Below are 20,718 nucleotides of genomic sequence, written 5' to 3'. Positions count from 1 at the left end.
CCAAGATGATTTCCTTAGTCTACTGCGATTATTACTCCAATCCTTTAGTCTGTGATTAATGCTGGAACTCCACATGATCAGAAATTAAAATATTTCACCCATTTTAAAAGAAAATAAACCCATAGAAATAGTGATCATGGGAGTGATCACAGGACTCTGTTTATTGTCCTGCTTGTTCTTTGACTATTTGTGTTTATTTTCTTCCTTGTTTTGCATCTTTTGTATTGCTAGTTTCTCAACCTAGAACTGACCTTAATACTTACATGTAATTTGAATGGTATAAAAGAAAAAAAAAAAAAAAAGGAGGAAGAGGGATGGGATAGGGGATTAATGGGGAGGATGGGGAAAGGAGATAACATCTGAAATATAAATAAATAAAATATCAAATAAAAAAAGAAAATACTCACAAAAGGAAGTGTAATGTCTAAGAAATGTGGAATAGTTCACTGTTTTCTAAGGACAGCAAAATTGTTAACACAATTATATTGTGTTATGTACCAATGATATTCTGTGTGTACATATGTGCCATGTGTCAGTATATAAAGTAAAATGACATATAAGATCTGTAGCACATGTAGCACTGGCAGATTCTGAAGGAATTCCACACAAAAAAGAAATCTTCACCCCATAGGAAAACCAACATATCTACTAACCCAGACACCTGGGAGCTCCCAGAGACTACATTACCAACCAAAGAACTTACATGGGCTTATTCGTGTCTCCTGGTACATATGTAGAAGAGGGCAACCTTGTCTGGCCTCAGTGGGACAGAATGTGCCTGTAGAGACTTGATGGCTCAGGCAATAAAGATGCTGGGGGTGGTGGTGGTGTAAAGTGGGGAGAGGGTGCATGAGTAGGCAGTAGGTGGGGGCAGTACCCTCTCAGAGGCAAAGGGGATGGGGAGAGGGGCAAAAATTTCTAGGAAGGAAAACCAGGAAGGGGGGGGGCAACATTTGGAATGTAAATAAATAAAACAATTAAAAAAGAAACCCTCTTATCTGACTCCACACAAAGGAGCTGTATAAAAATATGTGCAGGGCCTAGTAGTGTCTTCAGAGCAGTTCTGTATGAGAACAGTAGATGGTATTACAAATTCACACAATTAGAAAATGGATAATATGAACAGTCATGCGGTTTAAGAAATTCAAATTTTATACTCCAAAATGGACTGAGACATGCAGTGTGAATGCATATGTGTGTTTCTGTGTGTGACTATGTGTGCAATGTAGTGTACATAGTGTTAAACTTTAATAGCATGCAAGGGAAATTTGTCTGTTGGCTCACAGAATACTGCTCATTACTTGGACATGCAGGTTCTTCAGTGCATACAGAAAATGAGGCTGAAAGGCTTGAATGTTCTCAAATTCCCACTCTGAGGACATTGCTGCAGTGGACAGAGCTATACTGCTGAGTGAAGTGGAGAGTAGTTCCCTTTGCCCTGAAAAGAAGGCTCATTGAAGGTCTCTAACTAGAGAAATGGGCAAAATGTCATATTTAGAAACTCACATCTACATTTTCAGTTCAAGCCTTGTACTTTGGCTGCCAATATGTTGATGTTGATAAAGGCAAGCTTTAACACAATGGGCTGGAATAAAAGTATTCCCAGGACAAAAAGGGCTAGCATGATCAAGCTATATATGCCATTCTGGAAGCTTGAGCAAAATAGAAATACTGACCTCAGGTCATGGGTAATTTTATTCATGGAAGAGTACATGAAGTGGTTATCCAACACTAAATGGTCAGCCATGAAAACATACATATAAGTAACAATATGCAGACTGAGCAACTTTATTCATGAATATATCTATATTTAAAAATATGTATGTGCATACATATGTATATATGTATATATATGTATATGTGTGTATTTACATGCATATATATGCATGTAATAACAATTGGTGTAAAAGAATGCCCTAATTTTGAAGAACAAAAATGATATATAGGAGGTTTTGAATGCATTAGTACAGTAATTATATTATAATCTTAAAAATAAAAGAAAATAATAATGAAGTCGTTTCAGATATGTATTCTAGATTAGAATTCAATGGAAGATTATCTGGTAAGCATTTCTCAAACAGTAATATTTAAAAAGACTTTTGAAAATATATGCTTGAAAATTAATATAAATATAAATTTAAAGTTAGGACAAATTTTTAAAGGGATACATTAATTTACTAACAATCAAACACTATACCTAAAGGAAATAGCTTTGCCGGATGAAATACTTATTTAGTATTTTATTCTGCATGTGTGTCTACCAAGATGAGCTGAAGTAACATACTTTACTGCTTGAGAGCTTTTACTATGCCTTGTAAGTACTGTGAGGCATGTCGTAACATAGTACTAACAGCAATTTTCACTCCATGACACTCCAAGAAACACGGTTTTAAGGCATACCTAGTTTTTAATCTCATCTTGTCCATTTGTAGAAAGAATCTCATCTCTAATTTACTAATTGATTTTCTTTTTCTTCTGCTTATTCACGTACTTATAAAATAAATGAAGATTGTAGAGCTCAGCCACACATAGGGCATCAATCAAGTTTTCCCAGTACACACATAGTACTGGTTGGTGTGAAGCTGACAAACAAAGGCATTGCATGAATGGATAGATTTGTTTACTTGTGTCCAAACTCAAGTTCTTTTGTCTATACAACTTCTATTTTTATAGAGAGAAATATTTGTTGCCATTGGCCTGTTCATTTTTGTGTCTTTCTTGCTTTCTAATTCTGGTGGATGATGCAGAGTATAGTAATATGTTAGGTTTTATTTTTAAATAAATTATAAATCATGATGTATAAAAAAAGAAACTCACTTCTAAGATGTATGTTACCATTTGATGTCCAATTAAATTCAGGTATGTCAAGTGCCTTTTACCCCTTCCTTTTCCATTCAAACCACATTTACAGGCACATTCAAAGGAAGCTTCCTTGATGTAATCTCTATTCAGGAGCACTAGCTAGCTTTCCTTCTCACGTAGTGCTTTCTTATCCCCTTGTGGAGTTGTCTATGAGTCAGACAGATAAAGGGAGGTACTACATAATAGATTCATAAGTTGTATCAACTTATTAATGTCTAAGACATCTCTATATGAGAATATTGAGATTTCCTCTTCTTTTTGAAGAAATTTCCTCTATTTGATAGTGGACCAGTGTTTTATCAAATAAACTCTATTAATGAGTATTTGTGTTATTTTCCATAATCTCTGACATAAAATGCTGATGAGGGCATATTTTAGGAGTATATATATGTTTGTGTGTGTATGTGTATATATATATATATATATATATATATATATATACATATATGTACATGTATACATATACATATGTATGGAAACATATCTGCTGGCAGATTTTTATAGATACCTTTAAGGAGTTTTGGATCATTCTACTTTATAATATTCTCAATAATCTCCTAATCAGACAGTGTGCATGTGACAAGGGTATTCATTAAAAAATATGTTTTAAAGATATATAAAAAGGACTAATTGTTCATACAATTAAATAATATTCAGTTATATCATTAAGAAAAATCATATTTTACTATGTAAAACTGTAATTATTACATTTAAAATGGCAAAATTTAAGTTTATCTGGGCTATGTATGTGATATTGAGATGTGATTCTGTTTATGTGACAAGGTGACAGAAAAGGCTTTCATAGGTGAAAAATGTACACTCACATTAACTAATATTTGCTTATGTTATAATTTACATAAATATATTTTAGTTTCACAGTTCATAACTCAGATTTGTGAGTAATATTATTGATATTGTCATTAAAAATGAATTATATTCTTTCAGAGTCAATGCATATTTGTAAAACCTCTATTAACTAAAAAGTATTCTTTTAGGCCTGATGGGGTAGCTCAGGCCTGTTACTGATGCAGAAGTGCTTACATGAGTTCTTGGCCATTGTACACTAACTACATTATTAAGTTCCAGCTGAGGAACTAATAAGACCCTGTCTCAAAACAGCCAGGAAAGAAGGTTTTGGTTGTAGTTTTGCAGCCTACTTTGCAGAAGCAGAGAGTTGTAAAACATATTTTCAGCTTTACATCAGTCTCAGCTTCAGCCTAGAGAATAAACAACTCATCAAGTTCCAGGTTTTCCTTAAAATTGAAGAAACTGATAAACATTTTATACTATTTTCTTCTAGAAAATTACTGCATTGGAATAAAACATCAATGTGATGAATTAAGTCCAAATCCATAAATGCATTTATAAACATAAAATTCATAAAAATAAAATTCATAAAATAAATCTGAAATGATTCTGATATTTATAGAACTGACTCTTTAAGTATTCTGAACTGCAAATTATACTCTTTGGTATGATTTTTCTATATACTAATTCAGCTTCATAAATTTACAATTGTAATTACCATCTTAACATGGCATCAGTAAAGAGTATCATTTCCCTGCATTCTTACTTTACAGTGCATAAGGTTAATGATATATTTGTCATGCTTTTAAGAAACTTTCTAATGGAATATTCTAAAATTTCCTGCTCCTGTGCCAGTTCTGTATAAATACATTTATGAAACTTTTTCTCTTCATTCTCTATGACTACATTATGAAATCGCTTTACATCTTTATTTTTAAGCACCTTCAATCTATCAATTTCAAAGTCTTTTGTCTTTTTGTCAATTTTCTCACTGGCAAAAGTTATATAAGCTTGAAGACCCTCAAATCCCAATGGGTGAAGGAAGTGACTAAAAACATTAACTCCCAAGTAATAAAGCAGGTACTTACAGATTGTTTATATTGCATAACGTATTGACTGTGACCTGGAGATGACCCCTCATATACAACAGAATGTTTAGCTACTGGACTCTTGAGTACTTGACCATAGTTCTAGCGGATGTCCTGGACAAAACTGTCCGATATTAAGGGACAAATGTGCTTACTTCAGTTCTTCTTGAGAGAAGAAACATGGAGGGAGGAGAGGGAAATGGACTAGAGAAAATACATATGCAATTATCAGGAACATTTGCATTTAGCTTTACTCTCTTTTCTTATGTCAAGTGGAAATGGTGGGGCTTACTTCATCACTATTTCTGCTCCCAGGTCACAGAACACAGGAAGTCTGGGTCCTCTTCCTACATGTAGGCTGTATTCTTTTGTGTCAGTTTCTCCACACAATCTGTTTCCAAATTTATTAACACAGTTCCCTTTTTCATACTAGGTGGTCTCTATGCTAATCTGACTATTCATATCCAGGACCTTTGCAATGATATGAAAATGCTGTCACTAAGACATTCAAAGTGTCTTCAGAAGAATATTATAATAGAGTTTCTCAAAGATATGTTCTTTTCTCTTCCAAGGCACACAGCTCACCCCTATCTGTGTCAGTGCCCCTGTGTAATTCTTCTGACACCATCCATACTCAGCCTCACACACAATCAGTCACACTTTCCTGAGTCCCCTCTCTTTTCACAATGCACCCAAAACCTTCTGATGCATTCTATTATTTTTTTATTTGTTATCTTTAACTCTGCAGATTAAGCAACTGAACATGCTATAGGAGACTATCTGAGGCTTTTAAGTGAAAGCATCCAGGCAAAAAGTAATATTTGTTGAATATGAATTCAAGAGATTTTCTAATTTTTAGGACCAGCAATATTGAATAAGCCTAGATTCTGTGTCATATGTTTTCTGTTAGCACTTTTAACCAATTTTTTTTTATTGATCATTTAATAAAATAATATAAAAAATAATTTTTTGATTAAAATAAAGCTTTGTAAATCTTTAAATTCATGATTTAATATGTAGGTGTAAACAGAAATACCTGCCTTGAGTGCATATTAACAAATGGAGCATTTGGAGACATTTTTTTTTTGGTAAGTTTCAGGACATATGAATACACTATCGGATGTTCTGAATATGAACGATGAAGGCAGCAATGTAGTCTAGCCAGGAAGATTTAATACAATACGGGTTGTGAGGAACCAATGAGAAGGCTGAACTGACAGCTACTCAACTGAGATAATTTATCAGCTTGATTAAAAAATAACCTTCCCACTTTAAAATAAGGCTGATCAACAACTGTAGCAAAAGGCAAGCCTCCACAGCACTGTCCCAAATGAGGTAGGATAAACTCTTCCAATATACTTAAGGGATATTTATATATTAAATTCTAGTAGTAGCTCCTAAATGAAATTTAGTAAAGCCAGTAAAAGTTTTAAACTACACAGAAAAAATAAAAATAAAAAAGAACTGAGAAATTCTTTCAATGTCTTCATGTATAATGTAAATTTTCCTATTATTTTTCTAGAGTGTAAGTCTGGACTGGATAAAAAATATGAGTGATTCCACAATTTGGCCATTTTTAAATAGTCAAATCAAAGCCATTAGTAATACATAAATTGATCAGGACAACTTAATATTTGATGAATTATCTAGCAATTACATATTTTAAAAGTGATCAAATGTAGTAAACACTTTCTAGAAATGGTTTTAAACACATATAAATAAAATTTTACTTAAAATTCTAATACTAAAAGACACATTTTGTGAATTATTGTGAATAAAATTAATGTACTAATTGAAATAAAAATTTACACTTAAAAGCAGTCATATTTATTAAAAGGCAACCTCTTAAAAACATAGTAAGAATAAAATTTTTCTCACTGATATTTAAGAGCTTCCCTGCTGAATTTAGCTATTCACTCTCAAATATTTTAATCAAAATATTATTTGCTGTAGCTCTCAAGCTTTAAAACATTTACAGGAAGTCTATGTTCTTTGGGGAGACCTTTGTTTGCATGGTTTATACTATTATAAGGATGTCAATCTGTTGATGTGGTCTTTTAGTAAACCCTGTTGCATCCCTATCCATCCTTTACAGGGTATCAATAGCCCAGGTGACACCTAAGAAATTGTTGCTTTTCGAGGGTCCTGGTAAAATTTCTTCATGTAAAAGTTTTCTTTTTAAACATTTATACTGGTCTATGGTGGTCTGTTATTAACATATTTCACTCTGCATTCATATGGGTTCCTTTCTTATACAGCATGTGCAGCAAACATAATGTCCTGAATGCTAAAGCTAACTTGTCCTCTTATAGTCTGACATGAACCATCTGACATATGATAAAGAGCAACTGGTGATTGATACTGACAGCTTCAAAAACCAGGTAAGAAAACATAAAAACCAAGGATGATATACAAGGTTTCTACAAAATACTTTTTTCTTTCCTGGAAAACTCTAGCAAAATTATGAATAGATGTAACATTCATGTGTATGTTTATAAAATTCTAACATAAATCCGGTTTTTGAAAGATTATGAAAAAATATAAAGCTAGTAATTCAAATGTATGTGAAAATATTAAATTATTTACATATACAAATCACAGTTGATAGATGACACTTTCTGTTTCTTGAAAAGTGTGGGTGAGTCACATATGGTCTAGTTGTCATGTGATTCATGGTTCTAAATTATTTTATAGTATGTCTTTTCCCAGCTTTCCTTCTAGAAAGTACAGTTTATGCATGTAGCTAAGGACAGTTATTCTCTTCAGGCTCCAGACATATTTGCTGATTCTACAGATTCTATTATATAACAAGTGACTAGGAGATTCAGAATGCATCAACATAAACAGAGTGCTGTCATGTGTTATCAGCTCCTCAAACTGTAACAAGCACTTGAAGTGGGATTCTCTGAGAATTGCTGCCAAAAAAGTATTCTGTCTTAGCTGTAGGTGAAGGGCTGATCAACCTTCATCATATGATGACAAGATAAAAACAATGAGGACACTAAGCAGAATACCATGTATATACTTGACTCCTTTTTAAAATTTACATTTACATATTTAGAAATCCAAGTATCATGATAAATTGTTCAAAAAAACACAACGAAACATGATTTTTGTCACAGAGAAACAAGTTCAAAGAAGGCAGCAGGTAGTTAGGTTGTCACCAGCATTCACAATGGGTTTCTAAAACATTACAATATTACACAAATGTCCTGTTGGCTTGGTTTGTTTGCTTGTTTGTTTGTTTATATTGAGTCACTAATCGAATTAGAATGCAGGTTTCCAAAGTACTATTTTCCATATCAAGTTAAAATGCACATGTGTTTTCCTTGTCTTTGTATTTTTATGCATTGCATTTCTTAGCATTCTAGGTACCTCAAAGATGCAACACCAAAAAGTTACACCTTCCTGAGGGTAATTCATTCACAAACTGAGTGCTTTGAAGTAGCTAGATTCTAGGCTAACCTGCAGTGCACATGTGCTATGATACATATTGCAATACAGTTAGATGCAGACCATGCTTTTATAATTCTCTTTGAAATATATGACTGCTAAACTTAAAATACACAAAGTATCAACTAAAATACATGTTGAGGTTATACCTTAAAAACTGACACATACATATACATTTGAAATTGTATATGGGGTTGGGGGAGTCTCTTGAAAAAGATAAATAGTGTATTACTTGTGGTAAACTATCTTAATATTGTAAAACTATTTTTCTCTCAAAAGTAAAATTAACAACATGCATATAAAGCTGTGTTAGAAATATTGGCATAATAACATTACATCTGTAGAATATTTAAACATGTAGAAGGAAAACATTAAAATAAATATTATATTAGAAAATGAGAAATATAGAAAATTCTCAGGAAAAGTATAGCCTTTAGTACTCTGAAACTAAAATTACATTTTGACAATAATTTATGCTAGACTTCAACCTGGTTTATTTGGGTAGGTAGGCCCAATAACATTGGTACATTGTTTAAAATGCTGTGCAGGTTTACACAAGAGTGACACCTACTTTTATGTCAACTTTTATCGTGACACTACTATGAAATATTCCCAAAATTTAAAGCAGCATGTGTCCAATTTCTTAACAACAAATTAGTGATATTGTTCTCGGCACTTCTAAGTATGAGGAAATGTTCTCACAGAAGATAGAAATGAGTAAAAGACCCTCTTTACATTTTAGCATAGGGAGTATAAAGCCATGAACTTCAGCAAAACACAAAATTTAGAGCTATGTTTAAGAAAGTATTGTTATTTCAATTAGCTTTACAAAGTCATATAGGATTTCTAGAAGAATATTCCGTTACACTACATTTTACAATCCTATCAGCAAGAATTTTACATTAATAAAATTTACTTTTAATTAAATTACTTGCATTGCCTACACCAAAGCCCTAGAGCTAAAACATTATTGTAAAATTGCTTGTGAAATTGGAGGGTTTTTTGTTTGTTTGTTTTTTTTACTTTCCTGTATGTAAAAATAATGCTTGGCCTTAGGTTATTGCAAGCATAGTAACTTTATTAAATTGCTAATAAATAAATTAACCTTTTCTTTAAAACAAATTATCCTACAATTCTTCTGCATGCTTCCATGTGCCTTAAAATTTACTAGACAAGGAAAACATGCTAGAGACATTGGCTTATGAGTTTGGCCTAGAATTATCCTTTTCAACTCTCCAAGATGTTTTGAATTGTCTGTGAATAAGCAAAGAATTAATTTGGGCAATGCAGGAAGCCACAGCAGAGTATACAACTGTGGAAGTATGCAAACCAATAAAGAAGATAAAGCTAGTTTCATATAGATACTTACATCACAGCCTAGAAGTTCAGTCTGCGTGGATTTATCTACTCGTGAAGCAAAGGCCTTCTGTAAATGCTGTACCGTTTTCTGCAAAGAAAAAAATCACAATGATAGTGAGCTATGTGTTTCTATGCTAATAGTTTCAACTTACTAAAACTTAATTTTTAACTCATGAACCACTGTGTAGGCATGTACACTCAACTATGGTGGGTTTTGTTGTTGTTCTGATTTGGTTTTTTGAATTAGTGTAAGTATTTGTAGCTTAGTTTCTAAGTTACAAGCATTCTACTTTGCCATCTTTTCTAGTCTAAGAGTGACTGTGGTGTTTTTGGATGCAGAACACTCTACAGAATCTCAAGCATTTGAATATAGTTGTCAAAGTGTGTCTTCTAACTGGGCAAGATTGGCTCATTTGTAGGTTAAGATGAAGATTCTACTGATATCTCAGCTACAAACAGAACAGTGTTATTTTGGAGCCAACTTAGAATGGAAGTGAGTGTGACATGGAGATTTTCTTGGGCAATAGCATTCATAAATAACTGAAGTCAGGGAGCTTACTACAATGATGGGCCTAAATGGCTACAAGTGTAAAATTGGTTAAGGGGAGTGAGGAATGAAAAGGCAGTGGAGAATGAAGCCAATGAATGCCAGGTCAATCCAGGAGGTACAAATGTGGCAAAAGATGATACCAGAGAGTCAAGGCCAGACCAGAAAGACAGAACCCTACAGGATTCCAAAGTAGTGTCTTTCTCCAAATACTATTCTATGATTAAATGCCAGAAACATATTTTAAATAAATTCCAGCACACTGATTTCAATTTGTCTGTGGCCTCATATTATGTATAAATTGAATTCAGACCAGAAAGAGAAGGGCATCTGAGGATAAGCAAATGCAAAATTCTCTATCACCTGTGCTTTGTGCCACCTTCCTAATCCCTCGGGGTAACCAAACACAATTTCTCTACCTTTTTTAGGGGCTACAGGAAGCTTAATTTGACTCAATTTCTCACAGATAACTTTTACAAATAAATCTGTCATTGTGATTATATAATTGATTTTAGCTTTTCATTTCCAAGCAGTGAAGAATCAAATATTTCTTAATTAAAACACATGGGTTTGATTTTTAACTTATAATTTTAAAAATCATATGTGTGCATGAATTATAGAAACATGGTAGATTTTGTAGAGTGTCAAAGTGAGATGAAAAACATGTATCATGATTTACATTTACTGATGATTCAGTTACTAAATGTATGTTGGTATTGGGTGCTGTGTGCTAATGAAACTTGGTACAAGTTTGTTTTTTTTGTTTGTTTGTTTTGTTTTGTTTTTCCCTATCTATATCTCTGAGTGATTAAGTTGCAAATAAGAGTTACTATGACAATGCTAATACAGTAACTCTCATCATAATAAGTGAATGTACATAAGCCAAAGAAATACAGTTGAGCTTACAGAGAATTTTAAGCTATATTTACATTTTCTTTGCTACTATAATCTTTACCACTGTAATTAGCACTACTTATAGCAGATAAAAATTACTCAGTATAGGCTAGATGTCAGGCACTGTAGCAAGTAACATGTCCAATTTGTGCATGTAATGGTTATTTTAGTGATATTGTTGTCACTTTAGAACATGAAATAAATACTGAGTTAAAGATCACACTAGACAGTAAGTAGAACTGACAATTTAAATCTTCATCTGTCTTCAACCTTGTTGTTCTTCTACATAAAGATATTCTAACTTTGAAAATCTATAAAGAATTTTTTTATCTCAATGTCATATATCCAAGAAACACACCAAATATATAATTTCTGTAGTCACTGTACAGCCAGTAATTGTAGGATAGTACCAAACTATTCTTCAGATCCACCTGTTTATATTCTTTTTCAAATGATTCTAAGTTACAATTTTCTGTGGAAGGAATGTAAGATAACCTCAAATTTGGCAATGTATTTCCTGTAAAACTTACAATTCCACAGAATACCTATTGCCTCAAATACAATCAGTCATGAATTTTACAGTAGGAGTCAGAAGTAAAAAATAAGGTTAATGTTGACTTATTACACAATTTTCAGGGAGAACAATGAGGAAAAGCAAACACATAAAAGTCAAATTTTGAGAAAATATAAAATTCATTTAATGCCATAATAGCTAATCACAGCAGAATATTCTAAAATAATGTATGTATTCTAAAAGTCTAGACACAGACATGTGTGTGTTAGTGTGTGTGTACATCGATCATTTTTACTCCCGTTTAATGGGTGTGTATCAGTAGAACTAGAAGATTGAGAACAGCAGCCAAAGAATACAGGATACCTGCAATGACCTCTATGACCTAGTGACACTGATGATCTGGGATGAGTAGAACATAATAAGAGCAGGAAGAATAGGGCCTGGCACACATGCCTCAGAGGACTGTTGTTATTGATTGTGGGTCAGGATATATCAACAAATGTTGATATATATTTCTTTATAGCTATACCTTAACTATTAAGAACCCTGAGACCATTGCAGTTTAGCATTTTTTTTTGTATCAGTTCTGAGGAGTCAAAGTAAAAGGAGTTGGTGACATAGTACTGAAGGATTATAGAGCTTAGATACTAGTTAGGTTGCTCACATGTATACTCAGGCTCTAAAGGAGAGAATCCAGTGTATACTAGGTTATACTAAAATCTAGTATATACCCATAGGTGGCCCTCTCTATATTGTTAACTTCCTATACAGAATGCTGTGGTGTAACTTATGGAGTAAAGTGACCCAAACTCAGAAAGATAAACATAGTATGTACTCACTTATATTAGCTGTAAAGAATAACCATGCTACAATCCACAAACCCAAAAAGGCTAAGTAACAAGGAGGTCTCAACGGAGATGCATGGGTCTCCTTGGGAAGGAAAAATAAAATATCAAGGTTGGATGGGGAGGGTGGGGTGGACTGAGAATAGGAACAAAAAGGATCATGTGGTCAGAGGATGGAGGGAGAGAGTACAGGGAGAAACAACAGGAACTGGGAGCATCTCAAAGATGAGCCAGAAATCGATTGCAATAGAAACTCCAAGGAATCTAGAGGGTGGCCCCAGCGAAGACTCTTAGCAGTGGGAAATTACAGAGCCTGAACTGGTTATCTCCTGTAACTAGACAAGATTTCCAGAGGAGAATTGGGACACCAATCCAGTCACAAAATCTTTGACCTACAATTTGTCTTGCATACAAGATATGCTGGGGTAAAAATGGCACAGAAACTGGGAGAGTGGCCAACTAATGACTGGTCCAGCTTGAGACCCATGAAGCAAAGAGAGCCCATACCTGACACTGCCTGGAGAGTCAGAAGTCCTCGGATATTTACAATAGAACAAAACAAGACTGGCAAAGAAAAAGAAGAAAAGAAAAAAGAAAAAGGAAAGAAAGAAAGAAAGAAAGAAAGAAAGAAAGAAAGAAAGAAAGAAAGAGAAAGAAAGAGACTGAAATGATTCTGCTTAGCTCAGTTGTAATTATCTAGCAACTAATGAAAACAGATGCAAAGACCCACAGTCAAACGGATTGAGCTTGTGAGATTCTACAGAAGAGGGCGTAGAAGAATTGCTGCAATCAGGGGTTTTAAGAATGCCACAAGAAAATCCACAGAATCAACTAACCTGTGCTCACAGTGACTCACTGAGACAAAACCAACAATCAGAGAGCATGCATGGGTCTAACTTAGGTCGTGGATGTTGCAGTTATGTAGCTTGGTCTTCTTGTAGGACTCCTAACAGTAGGAGCCTGCTTTAGGGACCCTTTTCCTTCTACTGATTTAACTCTAAGGGAAGTGCCTCATCTTACTGCAACTTGTTAGGCCAAGCTCCATTGATATCCATGGGAGGCTTACCTTATTGTGAAGAGAAATGGAGAAGGAATGATGGTAGAGTATATAGACAGAGACGAGGAGGAAAGGAGCGAAAACTGTAGTCGGATGTAATATATGAGAAAAGGGTAAAGAAAAATTATATAACATTTAAAATATGTAATTTGAACATGGTTTTTCAAATCATGAGAAAAGTGTAGTTGCCAACATAGGCTAGAGCACCACTGATTCATCAGTTTTTAAAAGGCATGGTTTATGACCCCAATAATTAGCATTTTGTTCTGTGAGCTCCCATGCATGATGCTGGGCTGGGATTCCTACCTTTTTGCAGCTGAGATGTTTCAGTTTATGCTTTCCTAACCGGAAAATTAGTGCAGAGATTTAACAGGTTCAGCAAGAGACAGAGATGGAAGTTGTGATTTGTTTTATGTTTTAAGAAAGGAGTTAAAACTGTAAAGGCAGAGGAAGTGTCAGATCAATAAACATCTGAAGAAATTTATTTTATTGGATCTCATGAAACCTTAATTAAGAAACTTCTGAGATTCCATAACAAGGAGACTGGTTCGTAGTTGACTTTTACCAGATGTACAGATAAACACATAACACAGTGCATTTGAAAACTGAACAGACTGTATATTCAAGATCACTCAAGTTGAAAACATACCTATCTTTTCACTTCCTTTAAGCAGTAGCTTGATCTATAAATCAGGAGTGAGTATGATTAGAGATCGAAATTATTATGAGTTTTTGTAGCCCAAATGAACTCATATAATGGTCTAAATGAGAATAAAGCTTAGGATTTTGTTTTATAGGATGATATTAATCAAAATTGTGTTCTCTCCTTAGTTCTGACATCATTATTGTTGTAAGATGAAAAGTTGTTGAACTGCCTTCACTCCTTTTACATTTGTTTCACATCTGTTTCACTTGTATTTCCAATGTCCTTATCTACTCCCAAAATTTAAACCATGAGTGATACATAGATATTAGCTGTGTTCCAAATATTCCCTCTTACTTCCATAGCCTTTGGCCTTGATTAAAAGGCATTTCCTCAAAATGTGTGCCAACCAGGAACCTCTTCATATGACCTTATTTGTCAGGAGAGTGTTGGAAGATACAACCATGTAAACCGAGACTGGTTTTATTAGGATGTCTTTAACCTAATGTGCTTGGTATCCTTAAAAGAAGGAAGACATTGGGACAGTCTCACAGAAAAACTGGGCCAAGAAGGCCATATGAAGGCACTAGTACTGATCACAACAATAAGGCCTCTATTAAGAAAATGCCTAGTTTCCCCCACCTATATTTACTTCTAGAACAAGCCAAAGAAATTTTCAAACTGCCGGTAATGCTTAACAGCCAGGAAGACTCCTTTTCACAGAGCCTTGGAAGGATGTGGTCCTGTACATGTTAACTCAGATTTCTGGTCTGCCGAGAAGAGGCTACTGGCTACGTGTTAAATCTGCTCCTGGCACTTTGTTACATCAACCCCAGGGAACTAATGCATCCTCGTAACGTAACTGGTTCCTGCTTTCACACACATTCCTTTCCAGCTTCTCTGTAAAAACCTGTTAGCAATGCAAAAGTATAACTAGATCCCCGTTTTGTAGCAATTTCCTCCCATTTAAAACTGTTCATCTTGTCAAGAAATGATGTAAGACACAAATGTTAAAACGAGGTAAAATAACATGGTGTTCTCAGGGGATGTAAAAGTTTCCAACATGAAAGGAAGCTTGTTAAACTCAGGAAGTAAATGATTCAATGGCTTCAGAAAGAACCTAACCAGAATCACCAGGTGTCTCCCTCGCCAAACATATATAAGCTATAACCTTCAAGACAAGATGCGTGAAGGTAACAGAGAATATCCCAAAGAGTTGGAAGAAACTCAAATCAACTGAATCATCTGGAAAGAATCTGCTGGGCTGCCTGAGCTGGTGCAGTGCTTTTAAAGGGTTCCAGCTTTGTGGGCTGTCACCATTCTGGGTTGGCTTTGGTAGTGCAATTGTTTTATTAAGCCATGTCTACTCCTATAAGTAACCCCTCAACTGTATTACTGTAAATAATACCACTAAAACTGATTGGGTTGCCAAATTGGACTTTGGTGGTATCTGTCATTTGTTACCTATCTAGAGTCAGTAGGAGTTTGTTCCTGCCTCCCCAGGACAGTGTCATGCAACAATCCTATCAGTCAGCTGCTAAAAACTCTTTATGACAAATCAGCTCTCCAGGACCAAACACTCAGTCCTAACAATAGTCCTGAAATACAAGTAACATTCCACAGACAGAAAGGTTGCATTCATATGTTTAAAAATACACACAGAGATGCACACATACACATATGCATAATAGATAATGAAAATAAAAGACAAATTTAAAAGAAAGCAAGATAAAATTAAAGAGATGAATAAAAGAAAAAGCAAAATTAGATAAACAAGCAAACAAATAAAACTTTAGTTTGTTAAGAAAATTCCAACAACTGAAGATTTCATTGATCAATACTAGTCATATATGACAATTTAGCATTTGAAAACTGGCTAATTCAAACTGGAATATTTGTTAAATTACAACATACACTGGCTTTTAAAGGATCTGTACTAAAAATAGCATAAATTGGGCTGGAGAGATGGCTCAGCGGTTAAGAGCACTGACTGCTCTTCCAAAGGTTCTGAGTTCAATTCCCAGCAACCACATGGTGGCTCACAACCATCTGTAATGGATCTGATGCCCTCTTCTGGTGTGTCTGAAGACAACTATGGTGTACTCATATAAATAAACATAAATAAATAATATTTAAAAATAGCATAAATTAAATGCTTTGTGAATAATTTTATGGCTTAAAATTATGTTACCTTGAAAATCATTATGTTATATTAAATATATTTAAAACATTACTAAAATAAACTCTGATAGTTCATTTTATATCTCTCTTGCACAATCTGGCCTAGAAAGTAACAATTGTTGGTATTGTATTATCTTTCTTACACGCTTTCTCTGTGATGCCGACTTCACATGTTTTCCCTAAGCACACTGGACACTTATCATATTAATACTCCATTTGCTAGATTTGACTGCACCATTATCATCTGAGAAACTCCACTTTCTATGGAAAATCTTTCTTCAAAGATAGAGTCCAGTCTATAGGTACATTTATTTCTTAATCTCTTTTAACATTCTTTTTCATTTCAATTATTAACATTTCTCTTAGTCTTTTTGTCTATAATTAGCCTGACTTTTGCCCTAGTATGCTAACCCCTTACTCAAGGATTTATGCATCTTTAGAGCCATGCTTTCTCCAAACTGCCTCACAAAGTCTGGGCACCTTTTAATTCTTCAGTCTAGCTTTCAGTAAAGAAGCTGGAAAAGCAGATGATATTTGAGTGACATTGGAGATGAACTGGTGAATCTGACGTCTACAAAAGTGTTTTCTACCTGGGCATTAATGTTGTTGAAGTGAGAAGCCCTGTAAATTATGTGGTATTTGCATGATATATAAATTTAAGTAGGAACAGATAAAATAGAAAATTAGCTCAGTAGTTGGTCCAGTAATATCAGTCTGTATAAGTGCCTTGAGATAAAACACAGAGAGAAGGGCAGTAGTCCCTGAGGAATTATTAATGCAAGTAAAATGCATTTTTTAATGTGATGATTAAGACATGTTTTATTTAGAAAGATGGTTGTATGCTCCAGTTTCACTCTTGGTTACATTTTGAGGAATTAAAGATGTAACAAACAGTTGATAGAAAGTACAGTGAATGTAAATGTGTCTTTAGTTAACAGAGCCCAGAGGAATGTCTTGACACAGTAAGGCCTATACATTGACTGACTGCCAGCATCCTTATCTGAACACACATCTCTACTTGTCAGAATCACAAGCCAATTTTATAGCTCTTTATCTACATCAGGTCACTTTTGTGGGAAATGTACATGAACATTCACCTACCTGTAATGTTTTTCACCTATGAATTTGTGGTTGACATGGGATAAAGAAATTTGGTTTGCTACTTATTGGAATGAGTTTCTGCAAGATGAATCTCAGTGGTCCATACACTTGCTTACAGCATCTCAGTCTCAAAGAAGTCTGCAGGTTTCCTTTGTGTCAGCAACTCTGCAGAATCAGTTTTTGTCAGAAATGAAAGTACTAGAAGCTATGATGGCTGAGCTCTAGTCTTTGTCTGGAATGTTTATGTATGATGGTTTGGTTCACTTTTTCTGAATCTTCTATTTTACATTGAGCTCTAAATTCAAAAGCTACAGAAGGGCATTTGTTCTCTTGGAAATTCTCTCAGACAATGAATGAATCTGAAAGAATCAGGTATGAATATAGTTATTGTGAACACCCAGGAGAGCTAGGATAATTCAAACAACACAACAGTTTATAATTCTGTAATTCAACCTTGACAACATACAAAACCATGAATCACTACAGAGACCTTCCTGAAATGACAGTCCAAAAATATGGCAGACTCCCTATGCTTTTTCTTCCTTAATATTTTTATTGAGGAAGATCAGTAAGTAACACTGTGCCAACTTTATCACTAAGCCTCCTGTTTTGATGGAGATTCACTTGAAGTATAGTGAGCATTTTATTGTGTGGTATTGATTTGGTGCCAATGTAAAATATCTTACAATACATTGTGAGGCACACAAAATACTTCAAGGAAGCCATTCCTTGGCAGGGATAAGCTGATGACAGCATTTTGCAAAAGTGAGTATAAGGTAGACAAGATCACTGAACCCTTGCCGAGTCAGCACAGCCTTATACTTGACAATCAACCAGCAAAAGTGGATGCCATGAATCAAACCTCAGCAGACAAACTGTCTAACATAGATCTAAGTGTCATGGAAAATCCAGGGAATTCTAAGGCACTGTTTTTTCAGGTTTTTCACCTAGCACACTCATAAGAAAAAGTAAAATACAAGATTGAATATATTCATGTATGTACTATTTATATGAAGACCAACCCTAAAATGTTAAAGAATCTAAAAAGATTAAATATTACCAGCACAGGAATTACATACTTGATGTGAGCACTTGTTTATTAATCTTTTAAAAAGAAATAGTGAACAGTGATACTTAAAATTAGATAAGTGATCATATAATTTTTAATGACAGTCAACTATTTTGATAATCCATCAGTAATGGTAGTACATTAAACTATGCAAGTAAAAATGCATGTTCATTGCTTCTTGGTGAAATTAAAAATATATTTTTTTAATTTTGTTTACTGTGACATTTCTTTATTTTTTATGCATATGTTACTGTATTATAAATGTTAAATCACAACAAACTCATTATAAGTTAAAAGAATTCAAGTTACAGATCTTTTAGTACACCTAACCTGCTAAGGAGCACTGCTCATCAATACAACCTTCTGGAGGACATTCATCACTAATACTGGTGACCTTGTGGCTGCCTAACCTGGATAATATTGCCAGAACCAAGCATAACAAGGCTACTGACCTATTTGTCAGCAGTGAGAAAAAAGGATGGATATTTTAGCAATTTAAATACAGAGGGTAACACAAATGAGTAAGTGCTTGTATTGCTTGGGAAAATATTCAAGTATAAAAGTGTGAAGGAATAGTTCATGTCTATGTATACTACAGTAACAACTGAGATGTGGTTGTCAAGAGTACAGAAAGAGATGAGAGAAGCATAGATGAGTGACCATCATCTGAATCTCTTATTTGAGGTACCTTGTTTTTGGTTTGATGAATCATCTCAGTTGACTTTGAAAAAAATTTCCCATTTAAAATACAGGGGATAAATCAGCTTTGAAACTCAAAAATATTCAGTCAAACAGAAAATCAATTTTTAAAGGAATAAAGACATAGAAGAACTAAAAGTAGGGATATCACTGGTAATCATCTTCAAGCTCAGTCTTATTACCTATCTAAGACATGGCTTGAGTTTTGTATTTAAGAATACTATTAGGAGTCCAAAACAAATTTTTAAGTCATGTCATCACGTTCTTCCTATAGTTGTGTCATCATTTGTCTGTTGGCTGTTCATTTCCTTCACATCACTCACACATTATTCTGAAGCCAGCTATCTTTCCTAGAATATGAAATATCATTCAAAATCAATTGATACTAATGTGCTTACTTTGAACCTGTACAACACAGACATAAAATTATTGACTTTGGGTGTAATATCCTCAAATAGGTCCACTATACCTTCTAAAGAGCAATACAATCAAAGGAGATACTCCTATGATCCTGATCTAATTCTGCATATTGCACTCAACTGTTTCAACATTTTTTTAGACAAACATTCTTGATCTCTCACTCTTAATTCTCCTACAAATTAAAGTTTCCATTGACTAGGATATTACTTAATATTGTTGTTAATTTTCCTAAGAAACATTAATAATTTCAGTGATACAGGTAAAACATCTAATTTTTAATACATAAAATCAAAATAATACCAAATCATACACTTATGGATTCCAAATCTTCCTTTGTCTTTCTTCATCATTCAAGTTTGAATTTATATTTGTTATGATTTTATTTATTAAAAATTTGCTTCCTATTGTTGCACTTGTTTGGTTCTACAGCTTCAGTAATGCCCCATTTTTGGGCCTCAAATTTGATATATATATGACAGAAAATAGGATATTTAATATGTAAATTTTATATATGGAATAAAATAAGCTTTATTTGTCCTATGAAAAATGAAATTTGCTTGTTTAATCATTTTGTACACAAAATAAAAATAGCCTTAGATCTGAATTTTAATTGAAGACATTTCACAGTTTAAATCCTCTCTTTTATCCATGCATATGAATTTACAGTGGATATATAAAATAGAAACTTAAGGGTTCATTGGAAAGTTAGTTGTATTGGGTGGTACTTTGTTGAGACAAACATAAAAGAGGGTTTTTTTTTTTTTTAAAGTAGACATAGTAAAAATCTAAGACAGACTTGTGAAGGAATGTTTTGCTAAAACAGTCACAAAAGAAAGAATGTTTTACTAAAACAAACATTTAAAAAGACACATATGACAAATTTTATTTTTGTTAATGACATATATGTATTGGTCTATCTTATACTATATAATTGAACTGTATTCATTGGGGCTCTATAGAGAGAAACACACCAAAAAACTTTGGTGGTGTGTTATTGGTTTTTTTGTTGCTTTTGTGGTCGTGGGCCAATTGACAGAGTGATGTCAGTTGAGACAGTTGCACAAGTTAAGGCAAGATATATGGTGAAGCAGGACTTGTGGAGGACGTGATGTTTAGAGTGATTGTAAATAGAACTTGATGAACAATGACTGGGGCAGAGCTAGGCTTGCTTATAGAGCT

General features: G+C 33.8%; 1 protein-coding gene across 2 annotated transcripts in view; it reads right to left on the bottom strand.

Moving 5' to 3' along the window:
- Positions 1–20,718, bottom strand: part of Ccser1 (coiled-coil serine rich protein 1) — a 1,108,363-nt gene that overhangs the window by 497,105 nt on the left and 590,540 nt on the right. For both annotated transcript variants that reach the window (XM_034511175.2, XM_034511176.2), the window contains exon 9: positions 9,580–9,657. In XM_034511175.2, coding sequence (XP_034367066.1) covers positions 9,580–9,657 — 78 coding nt within the window. The remainder of the gene's footprint in view (positions 1–9,579; positions 9,658–20,718) is intronic.

The sequence above is a fragment of the Arvicanthis niloticus genome, chromosome 9 (genome assembly GCF_011762505.2).
Source record: "Arvicanthis niloticus isolate mArvNil1 chromosome 9, mArvNil1.pat.X, whole genome shotgun sequence".
Taxonomy (NCBI): domain Eukaryota; kingdom Metazoa; phylum Chordata; class Mammalia; order Rodentia; family Muridae; genus Arvicanthis; species Arvicanthis niloticus.
This window is presented reverse-complemented; position numbering and strand designations above follow the sequence as displayed.